The 21,857-nt window shown below is 41.7% G+C and overlaps 1 protein-coding gene across 11 annotated transcripts in view; it reads right to left on the bottom strand.

Annotated features, from left to right (window-relative positions):
- greb1l (GREB1 like retinoic acid receptor coactivator) overlaps positions 1 to 21,857 on the bottom strand; it is a 295,802-nt gene that overhangs the window by 43,862 nt on the left and 230,083 nt on the right. For all 11 annotated transcript variants that reach the window (XM_069921708.1, XM_069921709.1, XM_069921699.1 and 8 more), the window contains 4 exons: positions 15,022 to 15,361; positions 7,550 to 7,665; positions 7,071 to 7,315; positions 1,328 to 1,884 (listed from right to left, as the gene is read on the bottom strand). In XM_069921708.1, coding sequence (XP_069777809.1) covers positions 1,328 to 1,884; positions 7,071 to 7,315; positions 7,550 to 7,665; positions 15,022 to 15,361 — 1,258 coding nt within the window. The remainder of the gene's footprint in view (positions 1 to 1,327; positions 1,885 to 7,070; positions 7,316 to 7,549; positions 7,666 to 15,021; positions 15,362 to 21,857) is intronic.

Genomic DNA, 21,857 nt, shown 5'->3' with positions numbered 1-21,857 from the left:
AATAGCAGTAGCAAATAAATGTATGACAGTAATGTGGAAACTAGACAATAATGTGGGGTTGAATAGATGGCAAATGGAATTACTAAATTGTATACAGTTAGAGAAAATAATGTATAATTTATGGAATCAACCAGAAAAAAATTGATAAGATTTGGAAACCTTGTACGTATTTTATTGGTAAGAGTTCATCTACGGGATTTGTTGCACCCACTCCAACTCACCCTAGTTAATTTAAGGTTGAAGGTTACATTTGTAAATTTGAAGTTCAATTAATCAATGAAGGATATATGATAAAATTTAAGCAGGCTTTTCCTTTTTACTTTTTTGCAGAGGGAAGAGGAGGGTGGGGGAGAAAATATTAAATTATGTATCCTTTTTACCATTTTTTAAATTCTGTATGATTATGTATCTGTATGTCCTGTATTTGTTATTGATGCAAATGAAAAATAAAATTTTCCAAAAAAATATTGAAAACCCATTCTGACAACTTGAAAATTATTGCGAATTTAGATCAAAGATGATTTTAGCCACAGTTAGTTTATACCAGTTCTTAGTTTATTAGTTTGTGGAATATGGACATTATTAAAAAAGGCAGCATTTATTCTCCATTCCTAATTGCACTCTAAAATGAATGGCATGCTCTGCTTTTCAGACAGCAGTTAAGAGCTAAAGACTTTGCACTGAGACCTCACATCATCAGAGCAGTTAAGGCTTGATGGACTTTTTTACCAAATGCTTTAATGTGAAAGAATTTACAATCAATTAATGTGACTTTGGTGCCTGGCATCAACTAACTATGCAGCATATGGTCAGCTGAAGCCGATCTAATTGCTTAGCAAGTTTAGGGAACATTTAACATAATCTCTTAGAATGCACATGATGGTTCTGGTTCAACCATCACTTGTTCAGACTTAAACACAGGATTGCTTCAATTAATATGAATCAAATCAATTCCTCGATGGAGATATTATAATACCATTATATCATGGCGATGGTTGCTCCAATTTCCATTACAGGACATCAACTATAAAAAAGCAGTATCTTAGGTAGCTGTGTGTTATCCTGCTATCTTGTGATTCAGTAAAAATATTTGGGTTACCTCATATACTGCTTTTTTTTTTAATAGTTGATATCCTGTAATGGAAATTAGAACAACCATCACCATAATGGGAACATGACATATCCATCGAGGTATTGATCTGATTCACATTAATTGTGGCATTGTTGAACATCACCAACAAACTCTACCATCCCAATAATTGATTTTAAGCTTTAGCTTATACATTTTTATCCCAACACGATCAGCTGAAATTTCAATTAATCCTACCTGTGGAGGCCCAGTCAATAACAATCGGCGCCGGTGGAAGTTTCCAGAACTTCCTTCACTTTTATTGCTATAGTCTGCATGATGCTGCCTTGGAATTGTCCACTGCCTATAGTAAAGTGACTGTTCTTCACTGCTCAAATTCTTGTGAAAGAGGGACCTCAGCGGGCTTGTCCAAGTCATATCAGCGTGGGGCAACAAGGAGGCAGAACACAGGTGTTCGTTTCTTGCTGAGCCAAGGAGATGATACACAGGCTTTGATAAAATTACAGTCCTTGGAAAGATGAGATGTGCAGTCCTAAAGTCCTTGTTGGTCAGAATAGATTGCCGAGAATACCTTGATGATGAGGATGATTTTGAAACTGTACTGCTAGCAGTTTCCTTTCCTTCCAAGTCATTTTCCTGCTTGCAGGCCTCACTGCCTACACTGGCTGAGTTGTGTGTTGAAGTACCTTCATCAATGGAACTGTTCACAATGTTCTGGAAGCTGAGAGATGAAGCAGGCTTTTGTGATGAATCAAGACCACTAAAAGAGCTCACTCCATTCTCTGCTAATGAACCTATTTGAAAACCAAACAAATTTACTGTTAATGATCAACATAACCATGAAACTGAAGGTTTCAGACCCAAAATATTGGTTATATCCCTTTACTTCCTGTAGACGCTGCATGACCTGCTGGGTTTCTCCAACACTTTTGCATATGGCAATATAAAATACGACAGGATATTTAATTTATGGAGAAGGTGATATTTTATCGTACACATAAATTCTAAAACCCCTTGTAGTATTTTCATTCACATTATCCAATTTTAAATGCATCATGTGCTCAGGGAGTGTTAATGAAAATGTACTTGAAGTAATTCAGGAGGTATACCCACAAATCAGTGATGTGCTTTGATGACTATCTTCAAGGAAGAGTTTCATTGATATATCTGACATAGAAGAGTACAGCATTGGCCCACAATGTCTGTGTCAAACATGATGCCAAATTAAATTAAATCTCTTCTTCCTGCACGTGATCAATATCCCTCCATTTCCTGCATATTTATGCATCTTTCTGGAAGTCTTTTATTTCTGGGGTCAAAAAGGAAAGGGCTGGAGGGCTAATGGGAGTATTGATTGTAATCAACCAATATTTCCCAGATTCTGGAGTGGTCCCAGAGGAATGGGAAAAAGCAAACATGATGCCATTATTTAAGAGAGAGCCTGAAAGTAGATAAATAAAGTAGTTAAGAAAGCATGCTTCATAAGACGACAAGAAGAGGATATGGCACAACTAAACAAAACAGTAGGTAGGACAAAACTGACAAACTGTGTGGAGATCTGTTTGCCATACCATAGGAAGGATGTGATTGGACTGGAAAGGATGCAGAGGAGATTCATCAGGATTTTACCTGGAGAGACTGAGTTTATTTGGTTATTCCCTTGGAGCAGTCAATGCTGGTGGTGGAGTTGGAGGGGGGAAACTGACTGAAGAATACAAAATAATGAGGGGTATAGATAGGATGGATTGTTAAAAAAAAACCTTTCTTGGCAGCAGAGGCATCCATAAGAGGATTCTGGTTTCAATTCAGGATTAAGAGGTTTTGAGTGGACCCGAGGAAGATATTTTTTCCACCTTTGGCTAAAACTTGGAGAAGATTATTTCAGGGGATGGCGAAGGCAGGTATTCTTCAATACTTAAGTTTTTAGATGGCATAGAAGCTTACAACAGAATACTACAAATGGGATTACTACAGATGGCCGGAGCAGTTCAGCTCCCATTCAATTAAATCTTAGTTCTATCTTATGTGTAGGAATTTGTGCCCAGAATTGCTTACAATGTTCCAGTGTGATCTAACCAAGACTTTGCAGAACTCTCTCCTGATGATGCAAGGGAAAATTACGTAGAAGTAACACTGAGCTTGCATGGGCCTTCAGGATTAATTTCTGCACTTTAATGATGTACATGGACCCCACATTTCCCTTGACTTCCACTGCTTCTAGCATTATACTATTCAAAAAGAATTTCTAAACGAACCTCCTCAGCTTTATTTTGCACCATTTGTCCAATTATTCAACCTATTAATACCCCTGTGATTTTATGCTTCCCCCAACACATGCAATCTCTGTGTCACTGGTAAACTTGAATGTCACTTTGCAACTTAACTAAGTCATGACAGCAAATAATTTCAGGAACAATAAGGGATATTGTACCATGATTTGTAATTTTGACCTGTTAGTGAATCTTGGTGGTGTGGGAAGTGAAACAGCTCAATTAGACATTGATAGGAAATGGTAAGAATGGATAGGAAAATCTGACCCTCACATTCAAATTCTTTCTGGGTGGCCTCCGCCACCCTTACAAATCCCCATCCAAATTTTCTATTCTTCTGGTGTTGCAGTAGTTTGAAATTAGTTTCAGACGTTTGGCTATGTTCCTTCCTTACACCTCTCCCACTTTCACTCCTTGTTGAGAAGTGAAAGCTGGAGGGATATGAGGAGGAAATGTGAAAGGAAGAGGGATGAGGTCCTGAATTTAAATAAAGGGAATTATGATGGTATGAGACGGGAGTTGAGTAAGATTGATTGGGTGGTGTTTATGGGGGAGTTGACTGTGGATAGACAATGGAAAGCATTCACAGATCTAATGGAGAAATTGCAAAAATCGTTTATACCGGTTTGGCATAAAAATAAACCAAAAAAGGTGACTCAACCGTGGATAACAAGGAAAATTAGAGACAGCATTGGGTCCAAAGAGAGAGCATATCAATTGGCCAAAAAAAGTACCTCAACCGAAGACTGGGAGCAGTTCAAGATGCAGCAAAGGAGGACAAAGGGATTAATCAAGAGAGCAAAAATAAATTACGAAAGTAAGCTTGCGGCAAATATAAAAACCGACTGCAAAAGCTTTTATAAATATGTCAAGAGGAAAAGATTGGTGAAATCCAGAGTAGGTCCTTTGCAGTCGGAATCAGGGGAATATATAATGGGGAATAAGGAAATGGCAGACCAATTAAATTCTTACTTTAGTTCTGTTTTTACAAGAGAGGATACAAATAACCTCCCAAGGATGTTGGGAAACATAGAGACTAATGCAAGGGAGGAACTGAAAGAAATCAGTATCTCTAAGGACATGGACTTGGGGAAATTGATGGGATTGAAGGCAGATAAATCCCAAGGGCCTGATAATCTACATCCTAAGGTACTCAAGGAAGTGGCCATTCAGATAGCAGATGCTTTAAGAATTATTTTCCAGAACTCGATAGACTCAGGATCAGTACCCATGGATTGGAGGGTAGCTAATGTTACCCCACTATTTAAAAAGGGGGGTAGAGAAAAAGCGGGGAATTATAGGCTGGTGAGTAGTGGGCAAAATGATGGAATCCATTATTAAGGATGTAATAGCGGAGCATATGACTAGCAGAGAAGGGATCGGATGGAGTCAACATGGATTTACAAAAGGTAAATCGTGCTTAACAAATCTATTGGAATTCTTTGAGATGGTGACAGGTAAAATAGATGGGGGAGAGCCAGTGGATGTGGTGTACCTGGACTTTCAAAAGGCCTTCGATAAGGTCCCGCATAAACGACTGGCTTCCAAAATCAAGGCTCATGGGATTGGGGGAAAAGTATTGATGTGGATTGAGAACTGGCTGGCAGGTAGAAGACAGAGAGTTGGGATAAATGGCTCATTTTCTGAGTGGCAGGCGGTGACCAGTGGGGTGCCACAGGGATCTGTACTGGGACCCCAGCTGTTCACAATTTACATTAATGATCTGGATGAGGGGATTGGATGTAATATCTCCAAATTTGCAGATGACACTAAGCTAGGAGGGGTTGTGTGCACGGAAGAGGGGGGTCAGGAAGCTCCAGTGTGATTTGGATAAATTGAGGGACTGGGCAGATACATGGCAAATACATTACAATGTGGATAAATGTGAGGTTATCCACTTTGGTAATACAAACCGGAGGGCAGATTACTATTTGAATGGCAATAGATTAAGAGATGGGGAAGTGCAGAGAGACCTAGGGGTACTTGTACATCATGCAGGTACAGCAGGCGGTTAAAAAGGCAAATGGTATGTTGGCCTTCATATCAAGAGGGTTTGAGTATAGGAACAAGGATACCTTACTGCAGCTGTACAGGGCCTTGGTGAGACCCCACCTGGAGTATTGTGTGCAGTTTTGGCCACCTTATCTAAGGATGGATGTTCTTGCAATGGAGGGAGTGCAGAGGCGATTCACCAGGCTGATACCTGGAATGGCAGGAATGACTTATGAGGAAAGATTGCGCAAATTGGGATTGTACTCCCTGGAGTTTAGAAGATTGAGAGGGGATCTCATAGAGACCTATAAAATTCTGGCAGGACTGGACAGAATGGATGCAGATGGGATGTTTCCAATGATGGGAAAATCCAGAACCCGGGGCCATGGTTTGAGGATAATAGGCAAACCATTTAGGACCGAGATGAGGAGGAATTTCTATACCCAGAGGGTGGTGAATCTGTGGAATTCATTGCCACAGAGGGCAGTAGAGGCAGGTTCATTAAATCTATTTAAGAGGGAATTAGATCTATTTCTTCACTATAAGGGTATTAAAGGTTACGGAGAGAAGGCGGGGACGGGGTACTGAACTTTAAGATCAGCCATGATCTTGTTGAATGGCGGAGCAGGCTCGAAGGGTCGAATGACCTACTCCTGCTCCTATCTTCTATGTTTCTATGAGCTTCAAAATAAAAGAACCTATTAGGATGTTGTCTAAGAAAGTGGCTGGCTGCTGGCTCAACTGACCTCTCACACTTTCTCACTAATGCTCCTTTGATCTCTTTGAAGGTTTTATCTCATGTGGAGGACCTTTGTCTCCAAGGGTGCTTCTTTTCATTCTCAAACATTTTTTTCCTAATGGTATAGAACAGGGGTGTCAAACTCAAATTCACAGAGGGCCAAAATTAAAAACTTGGACTAAGTCGTGGGCCAAACTAAATATTTATTGAAAATTTCCAACAACATCTGCATGTTTTCTCTTCTTTCAACATATGTAATCTTAAACTTTTTCTTATTAAAATAAATGTTTAATAATAGTTTTGGTTAAACTCTTTCCAAAAGAAGCATTAACAAATGAGAAAAAAAATATTCAATAAATAATATTTCTCTTTAGCCTTTAAGCTCCTTTTAAATGTATTTTTTTTCACAAGCCAACAAGTCAAAAAAATAACTTGCTTCAATGACAAACAGGTTTGTCTTTTAAAATGATGAACATATAGTCTGCCTCCCACCTGTCTTGAAAGGTCCTGTTTTCTGTCTTTCGTTTGGCCATTTTTCATAAGGGGTTTATTACACGTGAGTTGGGCGACAGGTCGCAGATGCTAATGAAAGTAAAGAGAGGAGGTGGGGGCGATTAGAGGGCTGACGGGCTGGCACCAACGCATTTGCAAAGCATTCTGGGATTTGTAGTATTAGCTGTGCATGCGCTATACTGGCACGGCGGCCAGTGGGTCAGCTCTAATACATATTTGATATGATCTTGCGGGCCAAATATAATTATATCACGGGTCAAATTTGGCCCACAGGCCTGCGTTTGACATGTGTGGTATAGAAGAACCATGGGATAAGACTGATCAATGTAATAAACTGAGTGAAAGGTGTAAGATAATGCAAAAATATTAAGAAAATTCTAGAAATATGGATGCTGAAAATTAACGAGGACAGAACCCCATGTAGAGGACCAAACCTGAGGAACACACCGACACAATGATCACTAACCTGAGGTTCCAGTGACTGCACTGCTGTTACTTTGTGGCCTCTCTAGATCAATCTGTAATTCATCAGACTCATTCTCACTGACAAGAACTTTCTCTTGCTCCTTTTCTGTTCGTTCCAAAACTGCCATAGTTTCTCTGACAGCGCTTTTCGAAACATAGCCACAAGCAAGGCCTATCTCTTGCTCAAGGGTTGTTCGTGTAAGGTAGCTGGAATCAATTAGCCTAAGATCACAGTACTTCATGGACCTTAATATAAAAATTGAAACAGGCCACAGATAATTAGGAAAATCTTTGATATTCTACATTATTAAAATCAAATTCACGTCAACAAAATGTGCATTTAGAAGGATGAGAATAAATGGAATTTATAGTCCTAAACAAAGAAAAAGAAATCAACATGGTCTTAAATACCTCATCTTGTGACCAATGCGAGAAGCTGTAGGATGTTATCAACTACTACCTTTTCAAAAATATTCTTACCGTGGGAATGATTCCCCAAGCGGATCTTTACCAGTTAAAATGACAATACATGGGAGACCTTCCAAATCCAGATAGGTAAGTGGAGTCCATTCATCCTGCTCACACCCTCTCCATCCCTAAAAGTCAAAGCAATAGGGAATTCAGGAGACATCTTTTAACCCAGGAACTAGCTACTAGAATGAATAGTCAAGATAAAAAGACCATACAAACAGTTAATGAGAAGGGATATGCTGAGGGGGTGATCAATGATAGAAGACTACTTGCATGCAACACAAACAAAATCTTGGATCAGCTGGGCAAAAGAACCCATATGTGAGAAATGAAAATTACATCAGATAATTCATTAACTTAATAATTGAAAAAAACCTCTGGTTTTCCCTTCCTAAAATCTACAGTGAGCTACTTGATTTTGGTGACCTTAAGTGAGAGGTTGTTGTTGGTACACCATTCAGCCAAGTTTTTCCATCTCCCTCCTGCACGCTGACTCATTGCCCTTTTTATTCAGCCCCCATTACAGAGGTAGCATCAGCAAATTTGTAAAGGGTATTGCTGTCATGCAGAGCCACACAATCATAGGTGTAAAGGAAGTAGAGCAGGGGCCGAAGTAAACAGCCCTGTGGTGCTTTGGTGCTACTGGAGATTGTGAAGGTGATGTTCTTGCCAATCTGTACTGATTGGGGACTGGAAGGTGAGAAAATCCAGGATCCAATTACACAGTGGGGTATTGAGGCCCAAGTCTTGGACATGCTGATTATTTTTGAGGATGATGGTGTTGAATATTGAATTGTAGTCAATAAAGAGCATCCTGATGTAGAAAACATAGAAAACTACAGCACAGAAAACAGGCCATTCAGCCCTTGCAGTCTGTGCAAAAACGTAATTCCTCTAGTCCCACTGACCTGCACCCATTCCATAACCCTCCAGACCTCTCCCATCCACGTATCTATCCAATTTATTCTTAAAACTTAAGAGTGAGCCCGTATTTGCCACGTCAGATGGCAGGTCGTTCCACACTCCCACCACTCTCTGAGTGAAGAAGTTCCCCCTAAACCTTTCACCCTAAAGTCATATCCTCTCTCCCAGTCTAAGTGGAAAGAGCCTACTCATATTTACTCTATCTATTCCCCTTATAATTTTGTTAACCTCTATCAAATCTCCTCTCATTCTTCTCTGCTCGAAGGAATAAATTTCCAACGTACTTAAACTTTCCTGAAGACCCGGAAACATCCTAGCAAATCTTCTCTGCACTCTTTCGATCTTACTGATATCCTTCCTATAGTTTGGCAACCAGAACTACACACAATACTCCAAATTTGGCCTTACCAATGTCTTATACAACCTCACCAGAACATCCCAATTCTTACACTCAATACTTTGATTTATGAAGACAAAGATGCCAAAAGCTTTCTTTACATCCCTGTCTACATGTGACACCATTTGCGGGGAATTATGTATCTGTATTCTCAAATGCCTTTGTTCCTCTGCACTTCTCAATGCCCTAACATTACTGTGTTTGTCAGGGGTGGCCAAACCGCGGCTCGTGAGCCACATGCGGCTCTTTGACATATAATGAGCGGTTCGCGGCAATACATTACATGCGGGGAGGGTAGGTGTCGGCAGCGGGGAGGGTGGCTGTCAGCGGGTCACCAGCTGACTGTCAACAGCCTGCCCGCTGCTAGGTACCTGAAAGCTGCTAGCTGCTTTACCTAATAGTGCCCCCCCCTCACCCCAAGTCACCATTAGGGGCAGCTTACAGAGACCAGTCAACCCATCAGACATCTAGCATTTGGGACACAGGAGAAAACCAGAGAACCTGATGGAACAGCACTTCTGCAGGTAGAACATCCAAACCGCACACATACCCCACCAGGCACCACTTGAGATTCGTCGGGGATAAACATAAAAATATAGAAAGGAACAGGCCCTTCAACCCATGGACCGTACTGACTCTGATGGCAGACTAAATTATCACATCTGTTTCCATGTGGCGTGCAGTCCCTGTTCTGTGTACCTGCCTTTTGATTGCCACCATTTTATCAGCTTCTACCTTCTCCCCTCATGGTGCATTGCAGGCACCCACCACTCTGTGTCAACAAAGTCTCGCAAATTTCCTTTAAACTTTACCCCTCTCGCAATAACCCTCTGGCTTTTAACAGTACGTCGGGGCCAGCAAGAAATGTCAGGGCTGGAGCAGCCGGCGCGACCCACCCCTGCCCCGACGTCCCGCATCAGCCGCCCCTGTCCCGACGTCCCACACCTGCCACCCCGGCTCTGCAGAACCTCTCTTCGTTGCAGACCTTTCAGATGGCAGAACAGCGCCATCAGTGCTGCCACCTGAAAGGTCCAAACCCACAAGGCTCTGGAGCTGTATTTCCCAGGCAAAACCACCTGAAAGTGGCTAAATGGGCAAGAGAGAATAACTTAACGTTTGGTGTGTAGACTTAATTAGAAAAAAATCTTTTGCAAAATTGCTCCCTTTGGAACAATGCTTCTTCACTATCTGCAGTGTATGAGCATTTTGCAAATGTATTATTTGCAAGACAAGAATTGGAAAATACTTTCCCCAACAAAACTGTACCGGGGTAGGCAACCTCCTGTGCCGGCGGCCCCAACCCCATAGTCCAGCACTGGCCGTCCCAGCCCTAATGTCCTGCACCGGTGGGGGGGGGGGGGGGGGGGGGCCTGTCAGTTGGGTCGCCAGGCAGCAGGAAGCTGCTAGCCACTTTCAGGTGCCTGGGGGCGGGGTGCTTGGAAGTGGAGAATATACCTCCCCGAGGTGGGTTGAGTAAGTACACCTCGGGGACGAGTTCTCCGGTCTCAGGTGGCCTCCCAACAGCCACATTCGGGTATTTTAGGCAGCTTTACACTCTGGTATTATGGCCACCTGAAAGGGGCTAACGATAGTGTTAGTGGGTGAGGCTTGCGATCGCATGATTGCTACGGCTCTCAAACATCTGAAGTTTATGGTATGCAGCTCTTATGTTAAGCAAGTTTAGCTACCCCTAGTGTGCGGCCTTCCTTGGTTTGTCCTTCCAAAATGCAACGCCTCACACTTGCCTGCATTAAATTCCATCTGCCATTTTCTAGCCCATTTTTCCAGTTGGTCCAGATCCCCCTGCAAGCTTTGGAAGCCTTTCGCACTGTCCACACATCTCCAATCTTAGTGTCATCAGCAAACTTGCTGATCCAATTTCCCACATTATCATCCAAATCATTAATATAGACAATAAATAACAATGGTCCTGATACGAGCCCAGAGGACACCAAAACCCAACAGCAATAGATATTCACCAAGACAAATGGTTACTTAAACAAAAGTTGCTTTTAATTATCTTTAAACATGAAAATAGAATCAAACTTTAATTCATCACTATTAACTAACCAACTTAACCCCCTTCTAATTCTAAGCGCACATGCATGTAATGTGTATGTAAGTTCAGAAAAGTTCTTTGATTCACAATCTAATCTCACTTCTCATTCCTTCAAGTTTACTAGTTGCAGGCAATTCTTATACTGTGCATAGTATTTAACATTTATGAATTTCACTGTGCTTTGGTTTTGAAAGATAAATAGTTATTGCTCAGGAAGGTTCTTGTTGGTTTTCAGAGAGAGATTTGTTGTTCGCTGGACACCCACAACTGATGCCTTTTAATCAGCCACTTCAGTGTCTTGCCGAAGAAACTTGCCCCATTAGGGTTTTCCAGATGATAACCTCTTTCTTTCAGGACACCACAGAGTTTCTTTTTGTTTCTATTATTTCTTGTGAAACATTAGCAGTCAGTCCTCTCCTCTGGTATAATCCACAAGGGCTTTGACCAGGCTGAACTAAGCAATCACAACCCATCTTCAAAATGGGGTTTTTCCACAAGCTTGCCAGCTTGTTCTATTCCAGTCCCAGCTGTTGCTGCTGACTGTAGCCCTGCAGAATTATCTCTCTCTCTCTCTCTCTCTCTCTGAGAAACACCTATTTGACTCCCTCTCTGTTTGCAAAAGCCACATGACCCTCTTCGAACAGCAAGCAGCACTCCCAGACAGCTGGCAGCTCCAAACCTACTCCTGAGTTCTTTCATTTGTTGCTTTTCAAAACAACAATTCATTAGTGAAATCTCTTGGGCACTCTCCAAAGCTTTTGCAAAGGCACACAGAGCCGACCTGTATTTTAAATGAGATCTGTTTTGAAATGTTTGTATGTGACCTACACTAAAAAACCTGCCACACTTTATGTCCCCAAATCATATCTATAATCTGTTACAGTCCCAACACAGATCCCTCCTTGTAGATAACATCCACAGCCTTTCCTTCATCTACTTTCTTGGTAACCTCCTCAAAAAAGTCTATAAGATTCGTTAAACACGACCTAACACGCATAAAGTCATACTAACTATCCTTAATAAGCCCTTGGCTGTTCAAATACTCGTCTATCCTATCTCTCAGAACATCCACCTATAATTTACCAACTACTGATGTCGGCTCACTGGCCTGAAATTTCCTGGTTTACCTTTGGATCCTTTTTTAAACAACAGTATACTACATGAGCCACTCTCCAATCCTCCGACACCTCACCCGTGGCTAAGGACATTTTAAATATTTCTGCAAGGGCCCCTGTAATTTCTACACTAGTCTCCTTCAAGGTCCAGGGAATATCATGTCAGGCCCGGGGGTTTTATCTACTTTTATTTGTTGTAAGGCAGCAAGTTTTAATCTCTATATGTCTCATGCCACTATTGCTTGTTTCCCTTCCTTATACACCATGCCAACCAGTTTACCTATCTTGGCTGCACCATTTCATCAGATGCAAGGATCGACAATGAGATAGACAACAGACTCGCCAAGGCAAATAGCGCCTTTGGAAGACTACACAAAAGAGTCTGGAAAAACAACCAACTGAAAAACCTCACAAAGATAAGCATATACAGAGCCGTTGTCATACCCACACTCCTGTTTGGCTCCGAATCATGGGTCCTCTACCGGCACCACCTACGGCTCCTAGAACGCTTCCACCAGCGTTGTCTCCGCTCCATCCTCAACATCCATTGGAGCGCTTACACCCCTAACGTCGAAGTACTCGAGATGGCAGAGGTCGACAGCATCGAGTCCACGCTGCTGAAGATCCAGCTGCGCTGGATGGGTCACGTCTCCAGAATGGAGGACCATCGCCTTCCCAAGATCGTGTTATATGGCGAGCTCTCCACTGGCCACCGTGACAGAGGTGCACCAAAGAAAAGGTACAAGGACTGCCTAAAGAAATCTCTTGGTGCCTGCCACATTGACCACCGCCAGTGGGCTGATAACGCCTCAAACCGTGCATCTTGGCGCCTCACTGTTTGGCGGGCAGCAACCTCCTTTGAAGAAGACCGTAGAGCCCACCTCACTGACAAAAGGCAAAGGAGGAAAAACCCAACACCCAACCCCAACCAACAAATTTTCCCTTGCAACCGCTGCAATCGTGTCTGCCTGTCCCGCATCGGACTTGTCAGCCACAAACGAGCCTGCAGCTGACGTGGACTTTTTACCCCCTCCATAAATCTTCGTCCGCGAAGCCAAGCCAAAGAAGAAAAAAAGAACACCATGCCAATTTCCTGAGTAAAAAAACTGTTAAAGATCTCCCCCATATCATTAGGCTCCACACAAAGATGACCACTTTGATCTTCTTGGGGACCAATTTTGTCCCTTATTATCCTTTTACTATTAACACCCTTGTAGAAACCCTTCAGGTTTACCTTCACATTATTTGCTGAAGCAACCTCATGTCTTCTTTTGCCTTCCTGATTTTCTTCTTAAGTATTCTCACATTTTCTAGTACCTCATTTGCTCCTTGTTGCCTATATCTGCTAAACACCTCTTTCTTTCTCTTAACCAGATCACGAACTTCCCTTGAAACCCTAGGCTCTGTAGGTTTTTAACTTTCCCTTTAATCCTGACAGGAACATGCAAACTCTGCTCTTTCAAAATTCCACTTACTGAACACATCCTTGCCAGATCACAACTTACCCCAATCCACTCTTCCTAGAACCTTCCTCCCTTCCATAAAATTGGCCTTTCTCCAATTTATGATCTCAATGCAAGGACCAGACCTATCCTTTTCCATAATTAACTTGAAACTAATGACATTATGATCACTGAACCCCAAATTTTCCCCTACACATACTTCTGTCACCTGACCTGTATGGTTCCCTAATAGGAGATCAAGTATTGCATCCTCTATATATTGATTTAGAAAACTTTCCTGAACACGTGACAAACTCCAAGCTATCCAGCCATTTTACAGTATGGAGTCTTAGTCAATATGTGGGAAGTTAAAAATCCATGTTTGCTGTCCAGGTGTTTCGGGGTTTTGTGTAGAGCAAGTAAGATGGCATCTGCTGTAGACCTGTTGCTGTGGTAGGCAAAATGGAACAGATCCATGTCACTGCTCAGAAAATAGCACATATTCCTCTCAAGAGTACTGGCCCTGTAAATTTTAGCTGCAGTAAAATGCACATAATCTGCTGTTGGATTGTTTGGAGATCCTGATGGTCAGCATCTGACTCATCAGGTACTGATTCTACACTCTTAATTTACTGAGCACTGGTTCAACCAATCCTTTGAAACTCTCAAGGGCCCCAGTTCCCAGGCTCCTTTTAAACTCACTTGGGGCTTCATTTCTTCATTCCTTTTAAACTCATTGGTGCCCTTGTTCACACAAACCTATTAGAACTCTGTGGGCCCATGGGTTCCAAACTTCCTTTAAATTCACAAGGGTCTTGCTCTTGTGCTTCCTTAAACTTTCAAAGGCCATGGTTTCAGTTTCTCTGAACTCACCAGGGCTCCAAATCCCACACACTTTGGTCTGGTTCCCTTGCTCGAAACTCACTGCAGATTTTATTGTACAACTGGATAACATCTTAAAAAGTGAACTGAAAGTATGTTGGGGTATTAATAGGAGTAATAGCAAAGAGTATAGAAAATCTGATAATCTGGCACAAAGTCCTGAGAGTGCTGCATTGTAGAAGTCTTACTGTATTTGTAAATGTAAGAACAAGTGGCTGCAAGCAAAGGGTAGAGGATATTAAGTTAAATTACATATTAGGAAAAAAATCTTCCTTACAGAATGTAAGATTGCTAAACCACTGCACATTTCTTAATAGGAGGTGGACAATTGCCTGAGACAGTCAATTCAGATTACAATGGATTAGATGGAGGATAACTGGATATAATGTGGACTCCTGATACCTACTGGAATAGCTGGGTATAATGTGGTCTCCTGATACCTCTCTTCAGGGATTAGAAAGGACATGACAGTGACAATATGTGATCACCTCCATCAGGGCATTTGATATATTGCAAGGACAATTTGTACACAGTTTGCAAATAGATTGTTTTAGTCTCACTCCATGCTTTCCTGTGTGGTTATCAATTTTCATTTACATTTCTGTGGTTACAGAAGTGTGCTTTATTTACACTTTCAAAATGTCTTTGAGAGAAGGACCTACCTTCATTCGTGAGATGAAGTGTTTGGCAACACTGAGCTCGCCAGCAGGATTCCCCAGAATAACTTCAAACCGATACTGGAGGCCGAGCTTATCTCGAACATCCTGAAGTCTCTCCTTGGCCAACATCGCCAGCTGTACTGATGGAACCCGTATCAAAAGCATGTGTCCCTGGCCATTCTCATCTTTCCCAGGACAGCTGATCAAATCATCCATAATACTGAGAGTCTCAGGAGTGGTGTGCTCTCGCAGCAAATTCATTGATGTTACAGCCATCATGGCTTCAGCATATTGCTGAATGAGTAGGTAGCATCGAATAACCATACTGTGCAATCTGGGATACCTGCAAAAGGCGCGCACAAAATTGTCATTAATGTCAACAATTTCCTAAAAGTATTTCAATTTCATAGAATTACAGAATTTTAGGAATTTAAGAGGTATATCTACTCATTGAGCCACCCACGAGTTGATGGGGAGGCTATTGAGAACATTCTCTCATTGTTCCCTCCGTCTACCTGGTCATTGATTGCTGGGATGAAATTCAAGAATAGGGTTCCCATTTTGGGAGTCAGGTACCAGGCACGTTTGGTTTAACAGTTAGTGCAATACTTTTACAGCACCAGCAAACCGGGTTTGAATCCTGCACTCTCTGTAGGAAGTTTTCACGTTCTCCTCTTGTCTGTATGGGTTTTCTTCAGAGGCTCCGGTTTCCTCCCACCATTCGAAACGTACCAGGGGTGTAGGTTAATTGGGCGGCATGGACTCGTGGGCAGTGATGGCCTGTTACTATACTGTATGTCTAATTTCTTTTTTAATTAACCTGGCAGGCTGGTCAGAAGAGCTCTAAGTATGTAATTAGAGTCTCCCAGTGGGATGCTGACATCAGTTTGCTTAATCCTGTCAGAATTCACAAAGGTAAATCTTTCCCATCGTCTCCTGTGCCATGAAATGCCAGTTGTGGTACTCAACCCTCAGGAGGACAGGGATCATTGATGCTTGGAAGACCATGAGTTTTGCACTGGGTGAGGTTGAACATGAAGAATTTTACAGGATACATTTGGATAATACAACACAGCACAAATATTGTTGTACAGTGATGTACAAAGGACAGAAATGGTTTAAGTGCCATTTATAATCTACTTCTGCAATTTTGTAGGAAGTAGAGTGCAAACCCAATTTATTCCAGAAATACAAGGACATTTCCAAGCAATTGCTTAATCAAGTGTTTTCTCAGTTTTAAATTATAAGGTGGACAATGGCCACTGCAATTATTATGAAAAGATTAAAGCAAGTAATTTGTGGTTGATATTATAATGCAAAAACTACACTGGAGAGAGGAGAGAGGAGATTCACAGTGATGCAATCTGGATTGGAGGACTTGGGTTGTGGGGAGAAACTGGATGAACTGGATTTATTTTACCTGGAGTTAAGGAGGCTGAGGGGTGACCTGATAGAAACATACAGTATCATAAGAGGGCACAGATAGAGTCGAAAGTCAAAATATTTTCCCCATGGATTGCATATCAACCATAGGGAAATTATGAAAGGAAAACTTTTAAAGATTTGTTTTTTCAGAGTGTGGTTGATATCTGCCAGAAGAGGTGAAGGATTCAGAAACAATTACCATGTTTAAAAGCCATTTAGTAAGAAAAAAAAGGGAAAAAAAAGTATACAAGGCATACTATATATGCCAGCATCTAAGAAAACTCGTGTATAAGACAACTCTGATTTCCATCTAAAATGTAGGTTTTAAGCTATACTCGATGTATAAGACTACCCCAAATCTAGCACTTACTGGAGGAGTCAGGTGATGGAGTAGCGGCCGGTAGGAGAATACCAGCCCTCTCCAGAAAAGAAGGAAAAAAGTGAAGAAAAAGCAAAGCCCCAGACACACAAATCACAACATAGAAAAAATAAAGGTGTGGAGGAAATGGCAGCAAAGAAAGAAAAGCCAAAATCAACGGGAAGGAAAGAAGAAAGAAAGACGCCGGAAGAGAAAGGTGAAGGCCTTACCTGTACAAAAAAGCAGGGACCCACCATGGAAAGAGGAGCCCACTCCCCGAGGTCAGTGGAAACCCCGCAGGGTCGCGACCCACTGAACGCAGGACTGCAAAGATGGCTCACGGAGCCAAAAAGAGGTGCGCCACCGTGCATCCACAAGGAATCGCGCATGCGCGATGCGCACGACAAAGACAACACCGACGGGAGGGGGGACCAGATGTGGAGTGGAACTCCACAGCATGAACAGCTGAGAAAGACCCGACAGCAGGACTCTCAGCAGGAAGATACAGAAAATAATGGGAATGGGAGGGGTGAGAATGAAAAAACAAAACCAGTCACAACAGATAACCAGCCCAGAAGAAGAGGACCAACATCAAGATACCATTAAAAAAAAATACCCAACAATCTGAGACAAACAGCCCAACAAGAAAGTCAGAAGAGACACAGATACAGGAAGAGAAGACACAAACCCTAGAGCAGACACAGAAGAAGAAGAAGAAGAAGAAGAAGAAGAAGAAGAAGAAGAAGAAGAAGAAGAAGAAGAAGAAGAAGGAGAACATCAAGCACTGAACAGAGAAATAGAAGATAAAGGGAATGGAAAGTAAATAGATAGTAAAAAATTTTCAAGAATATATGGAAGCATTAAAAGAATGGCTGACACGAGAATTTAGTGAAATAAAAAGAAAAATTAAAAGTACAGAAGAAAAAGTGAGTAGATTAGAGCTGGTCATAACAGAAATAGGGAAAAGATTAGACAAGGTGGAAAAACAAGAAACAGACATAGAAATGGAAGTGGACGACTTAAAAAGAAAATTGGAAGAAACTGATAAAAAAAAGTTAAAGAAACACAGGAGTTGTTAGCTCAGAAGATGGATATAATGGAAAACTATAATAGGAGAAACAATATAAAGATAGTGGGCCTTAAGGAAGATGAAGAAGGAAAAGATATGAAAGAATTTATAAAAGAATGGATCCCCAAGGTCCTGGTAATCCCAGAAATACAGGAAGGAATGGAAATAGAAAGGGCACACAGAACATTAGCCCCGAAACCACAGCCACAACAAAAACCAAGATCCATTTTAGTAAAATTCCTGAGATATACGACAAGAGAAAATATATTGGAGAAGGCAATGAAAAAAATGAGAGAAGACAAAAAGCCACTGGAATACAAAGGTCAAAAAAAAATTTTCTACCCAGACGTAAGTTTTGAGCTCCTGAAGAAGAGGAAGGAGTTTAATGCAGCAAAATCGATCCTATGGAAGAAAGGCTATAAATTTATACTAAGATATCCAGTGGTGCTTAAAATAGTTATTCAGGGGCAGCAAAGCAGACTGTTCTCATATCCGGAGAAAGCATGAGAATTTGCAGAACGTCTGCAAAACAGAAAGAGAGATGAAGAGATGTAACAAGAACAAAGAATGATGACAAACTTCATATAAAGAAGAAAAATAACATACAAGTAAGAATTAAGGAGGAGAAGAAAAGGGAAGAAAGGAAGTAAGGGGGGTATAAAGAGGGTGAGCTTTGTTATATGTGAACATAAAAGTCTTTTCTGGAGGGGGTTGGGTGGGAGAGAATAACAGTCACTGTGAAATCAGTTGACGCTTGCGAGCGGGTTCACAATCCAAATGGAGAGGGGAGTTGTGGTTGCCCGGCAAGAGACAAGGGGCAACTCAGAGGGGGGGGGGGGGGGTGGGACATTTGGGGTTAAGGGAATTTTAGATGTGGGAATAGTGGAAATATTTTATGTTTTAGAAATGTTGTCTTACAGTGTGTTCAAAAAAAGAAAACAGAAATGGATATGGAGGAAAGGTGGTGATGAGGAAGCGGAAATTAGAGGTAAACTAAGTATGAAATGGCCATGTTGAACTATATGACTATAAATATTAATGGAATACATAACCAAATCAAAAGGAAGAGGCTGTTAAATTTACTGAAGAAAGAAAAAATTGATATAGCATTCATGCAGGAAACACATCTAACTGAAGTGGAACACAAGAAATTAAGGAGAGACTGGGTAGGGCACGTAACGGCACCATCATATAATTCAAAAACCAGCGGAGTAGCTATATTAATCAATAAAAATGTACCAATCAGAATAGAGGAGGAAATAATAGATCCAGCAGGGAGGTTTGTAATGATAAAGTGTCAGATATATTCAGAATTTTGGAATTTGCTCAATGTATATGCACCTAATGAAGAGGATCAAAAATTTATGCAAGATATCTTTTTGAAGATTGTAGATACGCAGGGGAATATACTGATAGGAGGGGACTTTAACCTTAATTTGGACTCAAAGATGGATAAAACTGGAAAAAAGACTAGCAGAAAGAACAAAGTAACTAAATTTATGGTTAAATCAATGCAGGAAATGCAACTTTTGGATATATGGAGGAGACAACACCCAAAGGAGAAGGAATACTCATATTATTCGGGTAGACATAAAACATACTCAAGGATAGACCTGTTCCTGTTGTCAGCCAACATCCAAGGGAGAGTTAGAAAAAATGAATATAAAGCTAGATTGTTATCGGATCACTCACCCTTGTTATTAGCAATAGGGCTGGAGGACATCCCACCTAGAACGTGTAGATGGAGATTAAACTCCATGCTACTTAAAAGATAGGATTTTAGAGAATTCATTGAGTGCCAAATTAAAATGTACTTTGAAATAAATATGGAACCAGTGAAAGATATATTTATAATATGGGATTCAATGAAAGCTTTTATCAGAGGGGAGATAAAAAGTTATGTAACTAGGATGAAGAAGGACTACAATCGGGAAATAGAACAGTTGGAAAGGGAAATAGCAAGTACAGAAAAAGAATTAGCAACAAGGGAAGATACAACAAAAAGAAGAGAATTGTCGGACAAAAAAATAAAATATGAAACACTACAAACGTACAAGGTGGAGAAGAACATAATGAAGCCAAAGCAGAAGTATTATGAGCGAGGAGAAAAAAATGCACAAAATACTAGCTTGGCAGCTTAAAACAGAATAAACTAAAAGAACGGTATTGGCATCAAGGAAAAAGGACAAACAAATTACATATAACCCAATGGAGATCAATGAAAGCTTCAAGGAATTCTACGAGCAATTTTATCGAACTGAGAACGATGGGAAAGAAGACAAAATAGATAAGTTTCTAGCTAAAATTGAACTACCAAAATTGTAAGAAGACGAGCAAAACAAATTAATAAAATCATTTGAAATAGAGGAAATACAGGATATATTAAAAAAAACCTAGTGAACAATAAAACGCCGGGAGAGGACGGACTCCCAGTAGAATTCTATGAAACATTTAAAGACTTATTAACTCCTCTTCTCCTGGAAGTAATGAACCAGATTGAAGAAACACAAAACATGCCAGATTCTTGCAAAACAGCAATAATTACAGTAATACCAAAGACAGGGAAAGATCCACTAACACCAGCATCGTATAGACCAATATTTCTACTCAACACAGATTATAAGATAATAGCTAAACTATTAGCAAACAGATTGGCCGACTTTCTTTGGCTTGGCTTCGCGGACGAAGATTTATGGAGGGGGTGAAAGTCCACGTCAGCTGCAGGCTCGTTTGTGGCTGACAAGTCCGATGCGGGACAGGCAGACACGGTTGCAGCGGCTGCAGGGGAAAAATGGTTGGTTGGGGTTGGGTGTTGGGTTTTTCCTCCTTTGCCTTTTGTTAGTGAGGTAGGCTCTGCGGTCTTCTTCAAAGGAGGTTGCTGCCCGCCAAACTGTGAGGCGCCAAGATGCATGGTTTGAGGCGATATCAGCCCACTGGCGGTGGTCAATGTGGCAGGCACCAAGAGATTTCTTTAGGCAGTCCTTGTACCTTTTCTTTGGTGCACCTCTGCCACGGTGGCCAGTGGAGAGCTCGCCATATGATCTTGGGAAGGCGATGGTCCTCCATTCTGGAGACGTGACCCACCCAGCGCAGCTGGATCTTCAGCAGCGTGTACTCGATGCTGTCGACCTCTGCCATCTCGAGTACTTCGACGTTAGGGATGAAAGCGCTCCAATGGATGTTGAGGATGGAGCGGAGACAACGCTGGTGGAAGCGTTCTAGGAGCCGTAGGTGATGCCGGTAGAGGACCCATAATTCGGAGCCGAACAGGAGTGTGGGTATGACAACGGCACTGTATACGCTTATCTTTGTGAGGTTTTTCAGTTGGTTGTTTTTCCAGACTCTTTTGTGCAGTCTTCCAAAGGCGCTATTTGCCTTGGCGAGTCTGTTGTCTATCTCATTGTCGATCCTTGCATCTGATGAAATGGTGCAGCCGAGATAGGTAAACTGGTTGACCGTTTTGAGTTTTGTGTGCCCGATGGAGATGTGGGGGGGCTGGTAGTCATGGTGGGGAGCTGGCTGATGGAGGACCTCAGTTTTCTTCAGGCTGACTTCCAGGCCAAACACTTTGGCAGTTTCCGCAAAGCAGGACGTCAAGCGCTGAAGAGCTGGCTCTGAATGGGCAACTAAAGCGGCATCGTCTGCAAAGAGTAGTTCACGGACAAGTTGCTCTTGTGTCTTGGTGTGAGCTTGCAGGCGCCTCAGATTGAAGAGACTGCCATCCGTGCGGTACCGGATGTAAACAGCGTCTTCATTGTTGGGGTCTTTCATGGCTTGGTTCAGCATCATGCTGAAGAAGATTGAAAAGAGGGTTGGTGCGAGAACGCAGCCTTGCTTCATGCCATTGTTAATGGAGAAGGGTTCAGAGAGCTCATTGCTGTATCTGACCCGACCTTGTTGATTTTCGTGCAGTTGGATAATCATGTTGAGGAACTTTGGGGGACATCCGATGCGCTCTAGTATTTGCCAAAGCCCTTTCCTGCTCAC

Source organism: Narcine bancroftii, chromosome 2 (assembly GCF_036971445.1).
Source record: "Narcine bancroftii isolate sNarBan1 chromosome 2, sNarBan1.hap1, whole genome shotgun sequence".
Taxonomy (NCBI): domain Eukaryota; kingdom Metazoa; phylum Chordata; class Chondrichthyes; order Torpediniformes; family Narcinidae; genus Narcine; species Narcine bancroftii.
Note: the sequence above shows the minus strand (reverse complement) of the source record. Positions and strands in the feature narration are given on the sequence as shown.